Consider the following 22892-nt stretch of genomic DNA (forward strand, 5'->3'; position numbering starts at 1 on the left):
TTCAGTAATCTTTATAAGAGAAGTTTAGTTACCTACAAATTACCTCAAATGTAGAAGATAACCTGGTACTGATATGTATGGATAAAGGGAAAAGAAAGTATATAATAAATATAGATCCTTCGGATAGTTGAGTCCAAATGGTAAAATTATGGAGTGATTGATAAAATGTAATGTAATGAATATAGTCAAGAAGAAAAAATCCAGGACTCAAGAAACCATGTATAAAATAGGATTATGTCATCCGCTACTAATGAATTGACAATTTTGTAGCATCATATGCTGTTAAAGAAAACTGCACGTTAATATTACATTTGCAAATTTTAATAAGGCTTTTATTTTTTTAGTGCATTTTTCTGATTAATTAATTAGAAAATGTATGTACTGACTGTCCTTATGAAATACATTGTAGAGTAGTTATAGAGAGAAAACTAATTGTAAAAATGAAGAATAATGCAAGTTCATTGACACCAATGCAAAAGGGAATATCTCACTTACACTGTTGTACCCACTTTTTTAACTTTCTGCCTAAATGATATTGTTATACTAGATCATCTTTGACTTACAATGTATATGGAGATGTTGTAAATGTAGAGACCTGCACTACATTCACAGAAAATGGGAAGGAGATAAAAAGTTTCTTTAAGGACTTAATACCAAGAACTATGAGAAACAGATTGCAAAGGAATTGAGTCCAGAAAAGGTGGACTTCAGAACTAAGTGATTTTGGTAGAATAAAATTGAGTTAAATGTATTGTTGAGTTCAGTAAGCAACTATCATTCAATAGGTACCCTAAGGTGATTTGAGTCAAGGCGGGGAAGAAAGTGAAGAACATTGGGTTTGTAACTAGCAGAAATTTTGCAGTACCTGTTCCATACTAAATTTTTATTATTGGACCATTCATTGAATTTGAGAGCAACATAGAATAGCCAAGTAAAAAAAAAACAAGAGTTCAGTAAAATATGCAAAAAGAGCAAAATGTGTTAAAAATAAGAAAAATGTCCGTTAATCAGAAAGATTCATTTTACTGGGCTACAGGTTTTTCAGGTATAGAAGACTAAGGAGAATTTATCAGACATTAGGAATCCTTTGGCAATTGTTATTTAGTCATTTATTTATAATATACATCTTTTTGCTGTTCAGGGTTGAGGGCAAAGCTGCTATACACAGATGAAGTGACATTGCATGGAGACACTGAACAAAAACCTCAGCAATGATAGAGGAATGGAGTCCAAAACTGAAGACATGATGGGTAAAACTGAGTACAGACAAGACAGTTGTCATGGCAACAAGTTGGGAGAAATCAGAATGTGATGAAAATTGGGGTAGAAGGTAAATGCAGGAACAGGTAAACAATTTCAAGTGTCTGGAAGGAATAATTGAGGAGAAGGGAAGTCTGAATGAGGAGGTCAAATCTAGAATCAGAGGGGCTGCTGCTGCTAAATGGCAGTGACTGTATGCAACAAAAGAAGTTAAAAAGTAATGTGTACCCAACAGTGCTGCAACCTGTACTACCATATGGTACAGAAAGCAGGACAGTGAATGTAGAAGCTAGAGGTGATGGAGATGAAGCGCTGAGGTAGAATGCACATTTTGGGAATGATGAAGAAATCAGGACATTAGAACAAGAGGAAAGTAACTCCAATTGCAGAGAATGTCAGAACAGATTGCAGTAGTTCAGGCACATGTTCAGGAAATCAGAAGATATTCTGGTGAAGAAGATTTTGGAGAGACAGGAAGAAGGCAAGAAGAAATGAGGATGTCCAGCAAAGAGATGGATGGATTGTGTGTGAAAGAAGACCTACAACAGTCAGGCATGGCTACTGGGCTGTTGAAGAAGGTAACAGATAAAGCAGAAGCAATAAAGATGAAGACAGTTGATGCAACACCCCAACCCTCATGTAGAAAATGTGGAAAAGGGAGTCAATAATGATGATTTATAAATTTGAGAAGTATAGGGCACACTGTTAATACAAAATGCAGGACATTGTTAACTGACCTGTGGGAAGTAAAAAATTGTTTAGTGTATGAACTATAATGAAACAGAACAAACTACCAAACAATAGTAATTGGGTTTTCATTATGGAGATTTTTAAAACAAAGACTCAATATGCATATGGAAAATAGTAAATATTTATAAAAAAGAGCAGGAGTTATAATATTATTATTGCAAAGCCCTAGAACTATGTCTTTCATACAAGGCATTGTTGGACCCCACCCTGATGGACTTCCTGCACATCCACAAAACATGCAGCACCAGAATTACATATTCTAAAAATTTAAACCTTATCTGTGATATAAATAGGACATGTTGGAGAGACAGGTATGTATCCCAGAGACTACTCCTTGTATGATACAGGCTCCCCATCCATGAGAAATACAGTTCCTCTGTAACTCAATTCAAGTTTAACTTGGAAAACTGGACAGGGATTAGAAAATTCATTGCTGGTTTGGAACCTATGTATCTAATGGACACAGGCAGCCTGTAAATGGTTCATTTCCAGACTTCTGCTTATAAATGTTTCATTTTCCAAGCCCCTGATTATATTTATCAAGGATACCAGAACTTGTCAGAGATTTGGGATGCATGTCTAGGCTTAAAAAGCCTAGTACACACAAGTGAATCTATGAATCTAAAATCTTGTCCAGATTATTATGTTATGCTATATTTCCAGATAACACTAATAAGAAAGGAACAGTGGAAGACAGGGAACAATCTTTAAAGAGTCCTGAAGAGATGGAGAGGGCTCAGAAAAGGCAAATATGATTTATAGCAGGGAAGTGAAATATATTTCACTTGGTCTCTCATAATCTGAAAGCTGAATACTACATGGAAAGAGTAAAATTAAAAGTATGCATCAGGAGAAAGACCATGGCATTATAATATTAGGAGAAATTAACCAACATGCACAATTTTTTTTGTGTACGATGCTACTATGGTGCAGAGCTGTCTCCTTACAAAGATCTTACATACTTCCCCTTTCTATACTCCTGGTCATGTATCTTGTGCTGTACTACATTCAGTTTAGATGCCCATTACAAGTTTTAAAATAGGCTACCAGGTTTAAAAGGGAATGGAAGAGAAGATTTCCGTGGGGATGTTATGGAAGCTTAACCTTTTTTGCAGTGGAGGAGATGAGAGGAACGGAAAATGAGATAAAGGAAGCCAATAAACATAAGGGACAATGCATGGGCATATGGCACAAGAAGAAACACAACAGGATGGAGTGATAAGGTATACCAGATTAAAGGTATAAAATTCAGTCTATACATTACAGAATACTTTATTATAGAAAGAAGAGCAAAGAGATTAAACTGGTGCACTATACTGGCAAGATGACTGGCTGAAAGGACAAATGCAAAGAAGCAGTTGAAAGATGCTAGCTACTTATTCAGGGTACCATAATGTTTTCTTTTGTGACAACATTATAATATAAGGTATTATTTGCAACTGCAGAATAAAGGGAGAAGCTGTAATTTAGTTACAGAAACAGTTAAAACCTAGATGCCAAATTTGGAAATCCAAAGCTATAACATTTATGTTTACAGGGGTTAATGTAAAGTTATAGGACTGACATAATGTGCCCAATACTGTTCTTAAGTAATTCTGCTGCTTATGTTAGGCAATCTGTATGTGTAATCTAATGCACTGTTCTCAAGTTATTCATTTTATCTTTTGTTCATCCTACATAACAACTTAGTGTCAGGTAGCTAGTCTTTTTATTTCAGTAATTAGGATTAGTAACATGGTGGCTTAGTAGTAAGATATTTGCTCTTTTCTTACAGATTCAGAGTCTGGGGTTCAGTCCTAAACTCTATTCTCTGCCTGCAAGGACATGTTCTCATTCTCCTCATTATTCCATGGGTTTTGTGTAAACTTTGGGTGCCTTCCTCCTCCCAGAAAGATGCCAGATGATTGACCACATTAAAATGTCCATCTATATGTTGCAGTTGTCTTTTCCTTTATAGCCTGGGTCATGGGTGAAAAGGAGATGAGAAGGACCAGTTTACTTATCTTCTTATATAGTTAACATACAATATATAACTATATATTGTTACAAAATTCCTGGTGCAGCATTTAATGCCTAATCATAGATAAATAAATTAGTGAGGGAAGTGTCTGTTAATGATCTAGGAGCCAAATAATGTGCTGGTAAGTTGCCCTCACACGGTGTAGTGATAAATTATATTCTCAGTACTCTATGGTATTCCAAGCAGTGTTATGTGCTTCATGGTCAGGATATCACAAAGAAGAATTGAATAGTTTCTTTCATCAGAACTGATGTAAACTGTAAAAAAAATGCCCTCAAAAGTTATTTGTTGCTGTTGCTTCATTGTATGTTTAAAACAATAACATATATTATTTATTTAACTTAGAAATAGAATATCATACAACAAATAGAAAGTACATTAAGAAATGCAATAATTAAAAGTATAAACTTGATAGCATTACTGTTACCTTATGGTACAAGAGGGCTTCTCTACACACCCGAGTACATGTTGAGTTGCTGAATCTTATTCAGGTGACTCTTGTTTGGTTTACATTTTTACTGTGAACAGGCAAAGTGACAAACTAAGAATCCAAAAAAACAATGGCACCATGATGCAGCACCAAATAAATCCAACACTTTTAATCAGATTAAGTGCTTTTCGTTTGATTAAAAGTGTTGGATTTATTTGGTGCTGCATCGTGGTTTCTGCTCTTGATTTTTTTGGATTCTTGGTTTACATTTTTGTCATGAACATGCCAAAGGTGACAATGAATTGAAGTACGGTTTTAGGGTTAAGATCTCCATTCTTCCTGTGTATGGGATACCTTGCCTCCATACCCCCTACTATCTGTACAATAACTTCAGGTTGTAAAAAAGTTGGGTGCTGACTAAATAGAAGTCGACTAAATAATGTTTGTGAAAAATATTCCAAGAGAAAACTTACAAAATGAACTAAGGCAAATCCACAAAACATATTATGGAGGGGTAACTATAATATTACCTTTGACTTTTATCACTGTTAGAGGCATTGGCTAAAATGTAATAACTTCAAGACCCTAGATTACAGGTTGGCATGCTTTATAAGGGGCATATATATGCCATTCTAATCTTAAGGTGCATGGTAGGTCATCCAAGGCATAATACAAACACTGGAGTGCTGGCCCTCAGTGGTTATTGTAATATGACCCAAGGCAAATGTTTCTGAATTTACCAGGCCATAATTTGTCAAAATGCATACCACTAATCCATTGGTAATGCATATGGAGATGAACAAATATATAGGATTTAGTTAAGAATTTGCAACAAAGCAATATGCTGTTTTAAACCTTTGCCACATGTTACTTTTATTCCCCAGGTAAAGCAGTAACAAAGTGTATGGAAAAGCTCTACTGCTTTGGGATGTATACTCTCATTTAAAAAAAATAATTTGGGGGTAGGCTTTGTGTGCCAAATCCTTGTGATTAAATTCAGCATGAGGATATTTATACAGTTGCTTGCTCCTATATTCTCGGTATTACATCCTTGGAAAGAAAAAGGTACAGCTATCATCCAGTAGAATGTTTACTAATACTTTTTGCACTAAGCCAAATGGTGTTAATAATCATAGAGTTTTATTGTGAATTACACCTGTCAGATAGACTGCAGGTCATCACAGAAGTCCATTCTTGGACTGAGGTGTCTAGAGTTTTGGTAACTTTTTTTCAACATCTTGAAAAGCCTGGGATTCGCCAGGCTTAGCGCATTTTTATTGTTGTTCATTTCAACGTTAACTTTTAAATAAATCTAACTAGTAGCTCAATATATAATGTCAAGCATATGTACAAGATGTACAGCAGATTTATATCCAGCTTACTGAAACCCATTTGCATAGCCACAGTTAATCAAAATCGCCATTGAATGAAGTCACATATTGATAATGTCCACACTGATCAAACTAATGCTTGCAGTAACCTTATCAAAAATTGACTTAATATGAGCAGTCATATAAAGCAACATCATGCAAAAATACTCTTATATAGAGGAATGACTTCTGCCATTCCCCCACGTTAATAAATTATGAGATCACTGAACTTTATGGAAGAATCAACATCAATGATGACAATTCTTTTGAACAATAACATTTGTTATGTTTAATAAGGAATATTTCTATCAACAATTAGGAGTAGCTATTGTCGCTCTGGTTGCAAGTACTTATGCAAATGGGTTCTTCCCATCTGGGACAATGATAAAATATTTAGTAATTATTCTTCCTCTCATTTTTAGTAGAGCATATTGATCTATAAGCATTTTGTTGATGACATATTTCTGATATGGATTGGTGATATTGATGCTCTGGATGCATTTGCAGATAGCTTACAGAAATCATCTAATTTTCTAGCATTTGACATGAAGGTCTCTAATATAAATATACATTTCCTAGATGTTAATATAAAATTTTATGATGGGAAATTTGACACTACCATACTCAGGAAAGTAGTTCAAACAACAATATATTTTCACTTAGACAGCATGCATCCCAGGCATTCCAATGGGAGTGTTGTTACAAGTCAACTTTTAAGAGCTAGTATACTCAATACTTGTGATATGCAGTTTATAGAAGAGGCAGATGCTATGATTAATGATTTTGAGATTATAGGTTATGACAAGTTAATACAAAATAAAATGAATTTTGTAATTTTAGAGTGTAACAAAATAGGTCAATCTTTTTTCTCTGAACAAACCCATAATCAAAGGCATGATATACAGGAAAAGGAAAGAACTCTAGGATGCATTATTAGATATAATAGGCATATATCTCAAATTTGGAATATTATAGAAAATAATTGGGCAATTTTTAAATCTGATTTTGACACTAAAAAGGTAATAGGTGAGAAGTCCAACTTTGTCTATAAGAGAGAAAAGAATCTTAAACAATGTTTATGTTATAAAGGTTTTGTATATGATAAACTACAACAGATATTTAATAAATACGGAAATGCACTTTACAATTATTAAGATGGTTGGGATTTATTTCTTTTTATTTATTGTTCTTTGTGCCATACTGAATTTTTTATGGCTGTTTCAGACAAGCTGTTTGTTGTGTGTATATGTATAGATAAACTGAGATACTGTAGCTGCTACATTTCAATATTATTATAGTTCAGTAAGTTAGGCTTCAGGAATGTTTGACTTCAATAAAATCTGGTCAAACAAGTGGGCTTTAGCCTGTTACGTTATCACCAATGAGCTTCTTATACATAATCATGGGATTTCTGCTTGGTTACCCAGTTTACTGACTGATGCATGCCCCCTGTCTACTGGCCTTAAACAGCTAATGGAGTCATCTTCCTGAAAGTGACACTTTAACTTACGTGATGGGCCCAATTCCAAAAGACTTGTTCTCAGTGAAAATGACCACTTACACTGAAAGCAGTACTTTTGGATTCTGATGCTAGTGTAAGCCTGTTTATAGATAGGCCTTTCTGCCAAAGTAAGTCACATACATTGAGAGAAAGTCTTTTGGAATCAGAGCAGACTTACACTGAGAGCGACTCTTTTGCAATCTGGCCCATGTGTCATTTCCTTTAGTGACTATCTACTTTAGTAGCATTGAACTTCAAAAGTCATACCATTTGTACTAGCAAGATTTATTGAAATGGCAGAGATATGACTTTCCAAGATGAAATAACGTCTGTGAAAAAGTTTTTATTCCTGACCCATCCAAGCAGATCAAATAAGAGCAGACATTTTTTTCCAAATGTTAATCTCCAGTAGTGTACAAGAATGCCTTGTGATTCATCTGTTGAGTACTGGAATACACTAGGAACTATGATGACACACTTAAGTTAAGGCAATTTATCTTTTAAAAGCAATACTTCCACAATGGCAGGTTTCAGTACCTCAAATGGATAATCTATGCCTTCTGGTTGGACTATGTAGATGCCATTTTGAAGTCTTGTAAATGATCCCATAGTGTCCATTATATCAGTGCAGTCTTTTCCTAGAAAATAAATAAAAGCAGTTCAGTAATACGAATTATGAGTGCAATTGATACAGTAAACTGCTGCCTATGAGCTTGCTCACTTCCTTTATACAGCAGTATGTATATTTGTTATGCTGCCTGTACCATGGTTCATTTTTTCAACTGATTTTCTTCTACAACTTGAATAATGGTTAGGTAATAAAGCAAGGACTACTCACCATGTGACATTACTGGTTTGTGAGGCAGTGGTTCTACATTATTTTTCCAGGATTCCAAGTTTAGAAACATTATCCTGTTTGTTAACTCCTTTATCTAAAAAAAAGTAATTAAAAGTGCAAGTTAGTACTGAGCATCAACTCAGTATATGAAAATAAAATTAATCAAATTTGTCAGCTTACATGCACGCATGTCTCGACTGCCTAGATTTTCACAGAAGGTCCAGATTTTTGCCTCATATTTTTGGTGTCTTCCTCATAAAATGTGTGATTTTCTGGCAAATCACGGAGGACTGGCGTCACTAAATAGTGAAAATGCATGTTAGCACAAAATCTGTTATTCTAGCACTTACATTTGTAAGAGCAATATTTATAATCTGTCCCTATTTTTGGGCCTTTGTCCTACCATTATTTTAGGCTCTGTCCATATTTCTTTTGCTAAAGGGTTCGGGGTATGCATGCACATAAATGGTTACTGAGAACTATAGCTGACTACCTCAGTAGCTTGTTGAGAATGCTGAGATATATTATTTAGGAGGCATCAGATAAAATACCTGGATTATAATTCAAAATTTATCATCTGAAAATGATAAGCTATTTAAAGCAGGTATCCAATGCAATCTGAACCTTTTTCTCAAGGCTGACAGAACAATGTTAAGTACCATCTAAAGAGAACTGTATTATATGACATTTAAAAAAAAGTTGCTTGCAAAATCTGTTTTGTCAGGCTCCACTTTTACCAATTTCCCAGCTGCTTCATTTTTGATTGCAAATGACTCTTTGCTTATTTCCCCTTTTATTAAAGATGTTCTCAAAGAACAGATAATTAAAAAAAAGCTTTCAAGTACCAAAGGCATGCGGCAAATACTAGTTCTGAGTAATAAAATATTTGCCAGGACAGTGGCCATGTAAACTGGCACTCATCTGAGCATGAGCTCATAGGAAAACCAGGAAAACCATAATTAACTACCAAACTGTCAATGGTCACAGCTGCTGTTTTGTTTTCCTTTTATAGACATTATTACTGAAACAACTTCAAAAATAGAACACATTTAAGACATTACAAAATTAAGTCATGTAGCTATGAATTTTAGCTGCCAAACATATGTCCAGGAAGCAAGAAAACCACAGTGCAGGCATACTCATATTCATTAAAAAATAAATAATTCATAAGATCAGGATGGCAAGAGTATCCAAAGAAACAGCACCACATACACAGATCTGAAGTCCTTAAGAAAGGCCAAAGAAACCACTGCATACTAAACAAGTACACAAGTGCTCAACACATGCACAGTACATACTTTAGACATCCTCTACAAAAGAAACAAAGAAAACGAGGAACATTTATGGTGCAGTTACACAATTACATTATTTTAAAAAGGTAATGATCTTTTTTCTTAAATAATGTTATTGGATAATAGCAATAACTTGAAATGAACTGTTGGAAATGCAGAATTTACCTAGTGCTGGCTTTACTTCACCAATCATTCCTTACCCTTGTAATCAAACTAGACCAGCTATGTGTAAAGTCTACATTAGCCTCAGCCAAACATGAGTTATTTTAATATTAATATGTTATATTAATTTATACACACATACATACACACACACACACACACACACACACACACACACACACACACACACACACACACACACACACACACACACACACACACACACACACACACACACACACACACACACAAAGTTATATAAATGGATGCCAAAACTGGTCAATCTTTAAATGATCAAAAATACAAAAATAGTACTTTTTCAGATAATATAATTTTCATATATGTCAACTCCGAGATCACACTACAGTGGGGAAAGGGTAATTTCCCCAGATCCCCACTGCTCACGATCTCACACAGGAAAAAGCCAGCAATGTATGATCAGCTGATTTTTTATTAGCTGTCCCAGCTTTTTGTGTGTGATGAATCCATGATTGACCACCAAAGTAATAAGAAAATAAGAAATGAAGTTTTCCACCATCTATAAATATATATATATATATATATATATATATATATATATATATATATATATATATATATATATATATATAGAGAGAGAGAGAGAGAGATAGAACACTTTACTATCTCGAAATACTGAAATCTCGAATTTCAGTATTTCAAAACAAAAACGCCAAAAGTGCAGTTGAGCGAAACTGCACTTGATCGAATTCAAAGTGTCGAATGTATGGTTGTGGTGGAGCTGTACATGGGCTTTGCTGTGTTTGTAATGTGTGGTGTGCTGTGGGATATGGTTTGAATGCCATTGTGTGGTTATATGTAGAGATTTAGGTAAGTGCTGTTTTTTTAAGGGTTGTGGGTAGGGATTTGAGTGTATGTGAGTGTGTTGGGAAGTTTTAGGTGTAGATTAGGGTAGGTAGGTAAGAGTGTGAGTGTGTAAGTGCGGAGAGTGATGGTGTTTGTACATATGTAGTGTGTGTATGTTCAAGGGGAATATAGAGTATGTAGTGGTGGGTGTACTGTCTTTGTCTTTTTTGTTGAACTCGGAGTTAGTTTATATAAGTAACGGGGGTGTGGAGGGGGCAGGGGGGCTTGCCCTCCTCTTCTCATATGCAGGTTAGGTGTGTGTATTTGTGCTGTCTTCTGTCTTTTATTATATGTCATTTTAAACCTGTTGGTTTTTTTTCTCCCCGGGACTCCGCTGAAAATGGACATGTATCCAGTCGGACTATCCCGGTCAACAAATGTAAAATAAATAAAATAAAATAAATAAATATTTGTGTTGTTGTATTTGTCTGTGTTTGGTTGGTTTGTTGTAGTGTGGGGATGGGGGTGTATGTATGTTTGTTTGTATGGTGGAGGGTGTATTTAAAAGTTGGGATTTTGAATTTTGAGCTTTTGAGGTTTCAGTATTGTGGAAGTTTGGCTTTATAGTCTCAAGATACTGAAATTCGACATTTCAGCATTTCGAGATTATAAAGTGAATCCATATAGATAGATAGCTAGATAGCTAAATAGATAAATAAATAGATGTGTGTGTGTGTGTGTGTGTGTGTGTGTGTGTGTGTGTGTGTGTGTGTGTGTGTGTGTGTGTGTGTGTGTGTATAATGTACTGGGTTGACTGTGCACCTACACCAACACTTTTGTCGACACCATTTGACTAGCATACACAGATGGTCAACAGGAATGCAGGATCAACAATGCCTTGGTAGGCAAATTTTCCCATCCTCCAGGTAGTGTGTGATCTCAGAGTTAATATATATAATTAGTAGCAGGTGTGGAGAGTGCAGCTCCCCCCACATGGGCATAGGAGGACTTGCCCCCTGCAAAAACACTTATAGCTGGTAATCCCAGGAGCATGCACAGAATGTATCAGCATTTGTAATTTAACATTTCATGTTGGGATTCTGTGTGTCGTTGTAGGTACACAATAATTCCAGTGCCCTACTTCCATGTATATACACACATATGTATATATATATATATATGTGTGTGTGTGTGTGTGTGTGTGTGTGTGTGTGTGTGTGTGTGTGTGTGTGTGTGTACATATACATATCATTTTTAGATAGATTGATATATATATATATATATATATATATATATATATATATATATATATATATATATATACACAGACACACACACATTTAGTTGTCCAGCCTTAAGGGTAGTACACACTTTCCTTAAGGAAGAAAATCAGCAAAAAGGGAAAAAATACTTGTACAGGAATGATTGCTCTTGATATTTGCATATGAATTTGTAAAGTAAATCAATGTCACAGCTTCTTAACCAAGATCCATGTCAAGGATTACTTTGCATTCTTATTAAAAATAAGAAAGCAGGATTCAAGTTGGGATTGCTTGGTTAAACCATCTTTTTAAATTAAATCTCATCTCTTGATTATTAAGTAATCTAATCTCTTATTAACCTACGCCATTCTGAATTTACTGTATGACTCTTTGATTTTTACAAACATTTACATAATACAACTGAAAAAAAAAACTGTCCTACAAAAAAACTGAAAAATCTGCAGCCAAAATGCCAAATAGAGCACATTTCTACCTACCTCCCTGCAAAAATAATAAAGTGGCTTGAGTGTCATAGCCTCCTTCCTTTCCTTTTGTCAGTCAAAAGTTGCTCACAACTTCTTTTATGACACGCATAATGTTTTGCCTTCTTATACACTGACATACTCCAACCAGATATCTTTGCTGTAACAATTTATTTCTTGCCTTTATCGACAGACCATCTAACACCTTTGCGGACTCTCTATTCCCTACTTATATATAAAAAATCTTGAACAATCTCCCTATTAACATTTTATAAATATCAACTTCCCAAAGTTTTAAAGCTAAGTTAAGCAACACCTTATAGCATCCATGCTCTGTGTTTGTTCTCCAAGTTAACATACCATACTTTCTAACCTGTACTATATATTCTTTCATAACTGATGTCTCTTCTACTGTGAAATACTACAGTATAGTCTTGCAAATACTTACATATATTGCAGAAACTATATCTACCTCTTATTCTAATAACTAGTAATGCTCTAATCCAGGGATTCATAAAGAACCCAAATGCTCATATCAGGGGCTGCAGTAAAAAGGGTCTGTTTCTGCAATGCTATATTTTGTGATTCTGAGACACATTAACTGTAATGAAGAAAGACATCATTATCAGCTAATTTCCATGTCTCTGAATTGATGTTAACTACCTTAAGTGCAAGATCAACACTTTCCTTCAATAGTTAACAGTGGAGGCAGAATATTGCTATCACAAGCACTCCTTGCCACTTTCCTACACACAAACACACAATAAAAAACATACACATACACATACACACTCACACACATCACAAAACTTATGTCTGTAGCTGGTGTCAGAATGTCATCAGTTATTTTTCCCTGCCCTAGTAATTCACAGATGATTACAGTCAGTCCTTAATGTCAGACATCCCAGTCTCACAATTCGCTTTCACACTTCATATCCTTCACTAAATGCACATTAGTGCAAAAGTTGTTATCGTCATGCCTTTTTACGTTTGTAGGAGGAATAATTAAAATCAAATAAGCAATTAATAACCATTCATCTTAAAAAAATTCATAAAAACACTTCTATCTTTTTTATCCACTGAGTATGCATTCATAATCAGTTCTACAAAGTTGCTTTTATATTTCAAAACTGGTAAAATAGAAATACAAGCATTAATACCAGGAAAAATGTGCGCATCCAATCTAAGCTGCCGCAAGAGTTCTGCTACATTTTGGATGTCCATTGTACTCAAAATCTACCATAAGACAATAGGGTGTCTGGGTAGATTTGACTGTAATATAAAAATTCTTGTTTTCTTGAGTCAATGTGTTGCCTGTGCTGCATTTTACATAGGAAAGAATGAGCATTCTTTGAGGAAAAGAATTTAAGAATATTCCAGTGACATTAAAAAAGGTAATTCTAGTACTGCTTTGTTTAAACATTCCATACTTTGCAGAAAATATAAGAGATTTATATTTTTGTATTGGCTAAGGTTGATAACTCAGAGAGAGCAGGACCATGGAAGAAGTTGCCAGGTAAAGAAAAACTCTTTACTTTTGTTTCTATGTTTATTGCAGTGTGTTTATATTCATTTTTTGGCGATATAAGCAGTTTTGAAAATGTCAGGCACTGAGAATGAAAGAGTTGCTAATGCAATGACCTTTTAATTTTATTTGCATTATTGTTAATATGACTTTTCAACTTTAGTTGTGTTTTTTTTTAAATTTGTGTATTTAGTAGATTATTATGGAGGTGTTTCATAAATTTGAATTTGTGGTTGACCTCTGGTTTCATTCTTTCTAGATGTGTAGTTAATTGTTTAATGTTGCTAAATCTGTTGAATTGTTTTTATTTTTTTTTCAGGTCTTGAACCCAAATTTGTGTTGTACACATATTTATTATTAAGTGAAATTTACCAGATGAATGCACTTAATATCATTGTACTGTTCTATACCAATTTAGTAAATAGGTGAAAATGCTTTAGACTCCTGAAAAAATTCCTAATTTTACTTATGGGCATTAATTTTATTAACTGTTGTAAACTGATGATTTTACACAAGTTTGAATTATATCTTTTATGTCAGCATACTCACCCAATCAGTATTCAGATCTTGTAATAAACCTCACCAGGCTTAAATTATGTGCTCTGAAGCAATGGTGCCTCCTTATCCTAGCTAGATACACCACTTCTACTATTTAGCCTTAGCTTCACATATTTATATTAATGATTTTTTCAACAAATAATACATTTGTAATTACTCCAACCAAATCTTATCTGAGACAATCTAGCACTGGCTTGTGGTTTATTATGTAACTGCTTGGTAAAACAATATTTATATTTTATTTTTTCCTCTGATTTTCATTGTTTGTAAGAAACAAGTATAACCTGAAAACAGGAAGATTTATATTGATTTATATGTCACAATTGTTTGTTTTTTAATTCTAATTTTCAGTTTTTTTGTTTTTTTGAGAAAGGGATAGATTAAAGACTGGCATACTCCAGTCATTCCAAAGGACCTACTCCACTATAAATTCGCACAGACTGCAGAGAGGACAAGCCAAAGGTTGTCTAAACAATACCTTGTCAGTTTGTGATATATTGTGCAACTGCTTGGTAAGAGAACATTTAATTGTATTTATATTTTATTTTTCCCCTCTGATTTTCACTGTTTGTAGGAAGATATCTTGTAGATAGAATATATTTTTTATTTATTTACTTTATTTTATTTTTTTTACCTCTGATTTTCACTGTTTGTTTTTAGAAAGAAATACATTGCATACAGACAAACTCTAGCCATCACTAGGGTCCTAGTCAGCTATAAATTCACACAGACTACAGACAGGTCAATCCAGAGCTTGTTCGAAATAATCCAGTTTTAGTTAATGATTTTTTGTGCAAATGCTTAGTAAGAGAAGATTTGTTCAGATTTATATTTTCATTTTTTACCTGTGATTTTTACTGTTATAAGAGATGTGACTGCAAGTGATAGCGAGCAGAAAGTACTTTTCACATTTCCACATGATGCAAGTAAGGGGTATCCAACATTTTAGTAAGACTGGCACAATTGTTAAAGTAAATCAGAGTGATGACTTTATGAATTGCTTCCCTTGCTCAAGATTAGGTCAATGAACGTAACATTTAATTGCATATTGTTTGTGTGATTTCTTATACAATTTGACTTAAATTACTAATTGTTTTTATCGCTTTGAAGTCTGCAGTAAATGAGTTTAATTATTTTCGTTTAACATTCTTTAATTATTTGTAGCCGAAAATGGATTCCTTAAATGAGAATGCTACTAATTATTTGCTAAAGCACAAATATGTTGCACAGTGTAATAAATGCAATGCACGTATGAAGGTAACACCTGATAACCTTGGAGACCTGTGCTCCTCAGTTCAAAACATGGATGATTTGCTTGCTATTATTATTAGTGAATCTAGACTTACTGATGATGACTACACTTATGCAATTGGCACAGCTTGAAAAAACATTGTTATATGTATTTATTACTGGGCTAATGAGATAAATATTATTAGGCGAATTTGGGATTCAAGTATTCAGTAATCTAATGATTCAGAATTATATGTTCCAGGATTGACTTAACTGTCACAGTTACACAATCCATAGTATTGGTGTTATCACTGAACATGTAATAACCAGAGGTCTCATAATTATCTTTACTCCCTATCATAACACCTCCACCTGATTTTTTTTTTTTTAGAATGCTTGTTACAGTAAAAATTTTTATACCCTGACAGAACTGGTTTCCAATCATTGTTCTTTAACTATTTTTAGAAACAATAACAACACCAGTCTTGTGGAAACATAGCAAATTTTCCAATTAAAAAAAAACATTATTATTAATGCTTCTAGCATTAACAACCATCAGAGATGCATCAAATGTTGCTATCTGTGAACTGTAAATTTGTACCTGGCAAAAATCCTGTCCAGTGCTTGTCAAATATTACAAAATACCTGCTGCAAAAGTTCTCCTCACTGAACTTGACAAAGGCACTCCATCCTGTCTGAACACATGTATGCCCACAATTAGGCTTGGGTGCTCTACACGTTTCCATTTTTTAAAACGGGACATTTTTCCCATGGAGGTTTTTGCACAAAAATATTTTCATTCACATTCTTTCTATATGTGATTTGTGAAAAATGTTTTTTCAAAGTCAAAATAAACTTTGTCACTTCATGTCACACAAGTGTAAACTGAGCAATATGTCCTAACACCAGTACCAGCTATGCTATCTAAGAGGGCTATAAATTGCCTACTAATAGTCAGAGAATCCTTGAAGATGAAATCATTTGTACTGACATGAATGAAAACAAATCCATATTTCCTTACATTAAGGCGTTCTAAGGCTAGCCTCACATCTTCTAGTTTTGCTCCTGGCAAGCATAACACTGTCTGATGTTCATTATCTTCTCTGTAAATGTAAGTACCAGTTCCTCTAAGAATAAAATCTCCAATTACAAGAATATCTTTTCAGACCAGATCTGAAGAATCTTCATTTTCTAATGCAATAGTATCTGCTCTATCAGTTTTTACAAAGGAATGATCCTCATCACCATTAGTCTTATTAATCCCCCTGTTTTCATTGCATATTAAATTTGCATGCATGCAGTTCTCATCCAGCTGGCTTTGTACATCCACAGCTTGTGCCATGTAGTCAGCATCCGTCTTTCTCTTTTTTTTTCTTACAGTAATGTTTTTCAGCCCTTCCACATCCAGTTTTAATTTCTTCCTTTTCACCTGCCTCTTTCCTCTTTTTTCTACCTTCTCTTTTGGAAAAATGATGCCTTTTTCTGTAGACTGAAGGTTTCCTGATAGAAAAAAATTATAATTCCCTGTAACCTGTGTGTTACATAACAAAGCAGTGTCCTTTTTAGCATGTATTCTCTTTATTTTACAGACATTTATCAGTTTCTTTTTCTTCCTTGTTATTTCTTGTGAACTTCTTCATTTCTTTCTTTTTTTGTTTCCCTCTAAACACTTTGAATCCTCAGCTTGCTGAATACTTCCATCCAATGTTGTCAGGGGCATTGTCTTGTTTCCTAGGGGTTGAATGACCTTTACAAACAATAGGCACATCATTTCCTAAATGTGTTCTGTTTGCTCTTTGCCTAACATTATTTATCTCACCAGCCCAGTCATTAATACACGTCACAACAGTTACATATGGGATGAAGTACTAATTGATGCATTTTCCATACTCTACAGACATTAGTAAGTTACATTTTTGAATGCTGAAGTTCACAAGAACAATGAAAAAAACAGATTGCATACAACTACTTGTCACAAAAATGCTGCAAGTACTGTTTTGCTGCACTACTGAAGCACATATCCTAGTTATCTTAAGGAAAATCTGATTAAGTGCCAAACATTTAGGATAAAATAGTTACCTAGTGAAGCTAAAGATATTGAAAATGTTAAGTATTCAGCATCTGATGCTGGTATCCAGATATTACCAGAAAAGCATTGCATCTGGTATGGGGACAGTATACTCACTTGGCAGTAATGTAATTAAGAATGTATTGATTAACAACTGGCACATCCTTTCAGAATGCCAAGAAGTTGTTGGAATAGTGGGAACTGCCCCAAAATTTATTGTCATGGTCCCATTCAATAATCACACCACACCAAATGACATTTGGCAACCTTTATTATACTTCCATAAACATAACTTTATTGAACGATATTTAATTTATTGACCACAGCATGAGCATTCATATAATCATTTACTAGAGCAATGTAACTCCACTTATCCTAGCCAAATAAGTAGTATCCTCACCTCGGCTTGCTTACTTTTACTTATTAAGCAGCACCTTCACCTTCACTTGTTTGCTTTTACTTATTAAGTAGCATTGCATCACTTACTTTCATTCCCCAATTCATTGAATTAAGCATCCAACACCAGATGGGGTGGTGCAGAAGAGGGACAGTCTTGTCCCTTTTCTCCACCTAAACACCAAACCTATAAAAATAACTACACAATCCTCAATGTTCCTAAAGTAGGGAGGAAGGATGGGTAGCAGGTTCATGCCGAAATCTGATCCCTTTCCCAGTTACACTCACACAAAACTAGTTAAGATCCTCCTTCCACTTATCGCATTTCCTCCCAAACCTAATACTTTCCCAGTTTAACTCTTCCATCCCCACAACACTAACTTTCTTCCACTACCATCTTAGCTCCCATTGCTTTTCCTACATGACCCTCTCCCAAAAACGTCTCTGGACAAATCAGTTTGTTCCCAAACCTTATTTAACAAAAGAGACAGAAATAATAAACAGTTATTGGAAAATGAATACAAGTTGAATACGGGCAGCCACACGTGTTCCTCTTGTTCTCCGTGAAGGTATGTTTCTGATTGCCCAAACTTTTTTGCGCTTCCCTCAAAGAACATATAATTCTCCAGGCTTGTTTTACTTGTAATTCTAGTTTTATTGTTAGTGATCTCATTTTGGCCAGTGGATTACTGTTTTTATTGAAGTAACCGTTGTAAATAAAGATTAGCATGAAATATTTAGCTTTCAGCAGCCATATTAGCTCTTTGAAATGACAAGTTTCAGTCATAAATGAATGAGAAGAGTTGCTGCATCTAACCGCAAATTTTAACACATAAAAAAGACCGTGGTGGAGGGACTAGAAACAACAACTTTGAATGCTGTCTGTGCACAAAAATGTATTCTAAGAAGCTGGTGACTCATACACAATCACTGTATATAAGATGAAAAAATAATTTTTGATATAAGCATCTTATGAGGGCATAAACTCCTATCTGGGTATTAGAAGAACAGAATGAAAAAAAAAATCTTGTCAGCATCGCCGCCAAACTAATAGCCATGTCTTGGGATATAACAAAATGTAACAAGAAACACTTAAAAGTGATTTTAATTCATTAGTATCATAAATAGTCTAAGGATATTCTGAAAGATAATATTTTTCTTTATATAGTTATAGAATGGAATTTTCCTTTAACACAATCCCACGGGAATTTGGAAATGTTAAATTGAATCAGAAAATAATGGTAACCATGATGTTTTGCTATAAATACCATTCATAGCTTTACCTAAAAGTGCTTCTTCTATATATTTTTTTTATTTTTATTTTATATATTTTTAACTAGGTAGGCACACTGCATGCAAGTGTCTATTTTCTTGGACAACCTAGAGGCACTGCCTGATTAAATAACTTGCTCAGAATCAAACAGTAAGCAAATAAAGGTGTAAAAATCAAACCCTGTATATTTTGGTTACAGGAAGTAGCTCATTAATATCACATTTCTGTAATCTTCTCTGCTAACTTCCAGACGTGAAACAATGTTGCATTTTATAGTGCAACATTTTACTTTAGCAGCATACTATGATACCATATTGTTATGTCTCTGGGTTCAGTGATAATTTAAGCTTAGACTCCCACAGACTGTTGAAAAACACAAAAAAGAAGGATGTCAAGGAATACAACTTTCTATTCTTTGGGATCCTGCTTTTTTGTATCTTAACAGTATGGTAATATAATTCATTCTTGGATACATTTTTACCTTTTGTGGCTGAGTACGTTTTCGAAATAATCCATATGTGGACATTTTCACTACACTGAGCAATGTAACCATGTGTTTTTCTAAGGAAATGTCATCCTTCTACAAGTGATGAATTCTTTCTGTAAATACAGACCATACCTCCATAGTTTGGCTTAAATTATTTGACTCTTTATTAGTTGAACCAATTTAAATTTCATTGCCACTTTTTTTCTATTTGTACTAGATGCTCTGAAAAAAATCACACAGAGATAAATAGCCAAATACTGACTGAGCAGAGACTGAGCATTATATAGATGCATTACTTATACAGCAGTGTATGGGAATTCACAGTCACTTATAAATCAATTTGTGGACATGCATAGTTATGTATATAGGAGCATGTGGACTCTTGTTGTGTCATGTGCAGAGCTCAATATAACCCAAAAAACATTTCCATATAACTTCAGTTTCTGTTATCTGAGCAGGCAATACTTTGCTGCATTAATCGGTGGTAATTTCTAAACATTTTACTTTTACTCTAATTCTTCTTTCAAATGTTGCTAAAGCAAATCTTGAATTCATTGAAAAATGTTTTATCTACATAGCTTATTGACCAGCCAGAACCTTTGCTGGCTCACCTAGTATTGGCATCTGAGGACAGCATGCTGGAACTTTCAATTGTACCCTATAACATTGTGATCATGGGGCAGCTGCCCCTTTCCTCTCTCCCTTGTTACACTACTGTCATCAGCAGTACCTATGGTTGGTGTTAATAACTGATAAGCATCATCACCATCTTTATCATCAACCCTTCTTTTCCCATTTTCTACATGGACTTGGGGTGTTGCCTCATCTTATAGATCCATGTGTAAGTACTGGGCTATCTGCTCTTGTAGGCCATTTTATGCCTAGCCAGTTTCTCTCAAAGAAGGAATCAAACCCTGAACCTTGTGTTTGTGAGGTAAACACCTTAGCTATTATGCCAACCCCCAACCCCTTTATAACCCCCATCATCATCTTTTGATTCAGTGCCACTCTTCTACTTTCTTCAGCAGTCATGCCTGACTATCAATGGCCTGTCATGCAATCCCTCCATTTGCTGGATGCCCTCGTTTCCTCTGGATTTTCTTGTCTGTCCCAAATCTTGTTCACTAGATTGTCTTCTGCTTTCCTACACATGTGCATGAGCCACTGTAATCTGTTCACTTTGACTTTCTCTGCAACTGGACCTGATTTGGCTTCAGCTCTGATGTCCTCATTATCCAAAACTATTCATCTATTGCCAATATTCTGAGAATCTTATTTAATAACATATTAAGTCATCATTCCTCTTCAGTAATATTATTAATCTTCGCTTATGTACTTTGGTAACAGTTTTTTATATTAGCTCTTCTTATTTTTTTAGCTTCCCCACTGCACAGCTGCCCATCAGCTCTCCCAAGCTCTTTTCCTCTTTCACTGGGTCTACTGAAATCTACATAGCATACCCCGGGCTCAACTCAACCACCATTCAGGGACGGTGAGGAGATCAAGGTCTCTGATGCCACATCATAATGCTGCTGGGGGGTGTGCCCTTACCTCTTCTCTCCTCGTGACAGCCTTGTGAGCTCTGCAGTTGCTGTCTACAGCAGGTGCATGTGTGCATCTTCTCATATACCACATCATGACCAAAACTATGGTCTGCTGGCAGCACAACACTTGCCTTACTCTTAATATTGCTTTGCTTCAAGTCTATCAGCCTCTCTTCAACACCTATGCTGCTAGCCAAACATGGGTCACCTGGGGTGCAGTAGAGGCTTTATATGTCTGCACCTAGTTCAGCTAATTTTTGACCTTCTTCAGCAGAACGATTGTTGACTGAACTTCTTAGAAATGACTGCCTTTTACTGTTAACTTAAGTATTTCTTCTGAGTGAATTTTCATTAGTGTTCCGGCTTCTTTCAACTTTTAACTAAATGATAAACCATTAAAGAATCATATACCAATCACTTTTACCAGATACTGAAACATGGAATGCCCACTTTCAACTTACACTTCGACTTCAATTTTATTTAGGTGTTTTTCAGGAAAATACCATATAGAAGGTAAAATTAAACATTAATTAGCAGACAATAGAATATAAAAAAATCAAGCCCAGAGTAAAAATAAATAAATAAATAAAGCCAGAAATAGTATGTTATCACCTTCTTCATTCATCTTTCACTGTCAGCATTTTACTGTGGATTGTAATTGAATATCAGTACACGAATATAGAAACTTATGCCCCAATTTCTGTCTTCAGTTAGAACTTTTTCTTCTGTATTCTTTTTCTTCCCTCTGGCCACTAACCATGACCGGGAAGCTCAGTCTTAGATTTGCTAGGGCAGGAGCCTGAGGGAAGGCCATCATCCAGGCAGACAGAGATGCTTGTGTTCTCACTGGCATTCCAGCAGTGACAACATTGCTGCAGTAAGACCTTAACCCTCCCCCACCCGTGGTGATGACGTGCATACCTGTATTACTGCAGGGACTCTCATCACACCCCTCATGTCCATGCATACACATTCCTTTACATAGAGGACCAGGCACTACCTTAATTGGCATGAGTAGCCACAGTGCATTTCCTTCCCTACATTGGCTCCCATTTTCCATGCTTTAGACTTTTGTCTGTCTGCACTAGACCAGCAGGCACAGCTACCTGAGAAGCACCTCTCACTGCATGGGATACATACCACCCATCAGTTGCACTGGCCACTAATGCAACCTCGGCAGTAGTCAGGGCTTAATCCCTCTATTCAACTGAGCTGGCTTGCCTTCAGTTAGAATTCTGTCCATATTTTAAGATTATGAAACATTATGTAGATTACTCAGTTAGTTCTCCTGTACAGATTATTCAGCAATGAAGCATAACAAACTTAGAACATATTAGCTTGCTCTAAATTTGTCTCACTTTGGAGCCTATAATGTCAGTCCATAAAATGTCCAAGGAATCAAGTGACCAGCAAGAATTATTTTACCATACATTTTAGAATCCAAATGTAACTTCTTTACTTTCTACATCTGCACAGATTTGCTGGCATAACAGTGTAACTGTACTCATCCATGGATTTGTGTATTGCACATTTGTATAAGGATTTAATTAGGTACCCAGTCAATCAGCGGCTATTGTTTCCTATTAATAACATCTAAGTTGACTTGAAATGTCAGTTCT

At 35.0% G+C, this 22892-nt stretch overlaps 1 protein-coding gene across 1 annotated transcript in view; it reads right to left on the reverse strand.

The window, feature by feature from the left end:
- The window catches only part of ANGPTL5 (angiopoietin like 5), a 594392-nt gene that overhangs the window by 210744 nt on the left and 360756 nt on the right, over positions 1 to 22892 (reverse strand). The window contains exons 4-5 of the mRNA XM_044072712.1: positions 8170 to 8263; positions 7869 to 7969 (exon numbers count right to left, since the gene is read on the reverse strand). Of these exons, the coding sequence (XP_043928647.1) occupies positions 7869 to 7969; positions 8170 to 8263 (195 nt within the window). The remainder of the gene's footprint in view (positions 1 to 7868; positions 7970 to 8169; positions 8264 to 22892) is intronic.

The sequence above is a fragment of the Protopterus annectens genome, chromosome 5.part0 (assembly GCF_019279795.1).
Source record: "Protopterus annectens isolate FY-2018-M chromosome 5.part0, PAN1.0, whole genome shotgun sequence".
NCBI classification, from domain to species: domain Eukaryota; kingdom Metazoa; phylum Chordata; order Ceratodontiformes; family Protopteridae; genus Protopterus; species Protopterus annectens.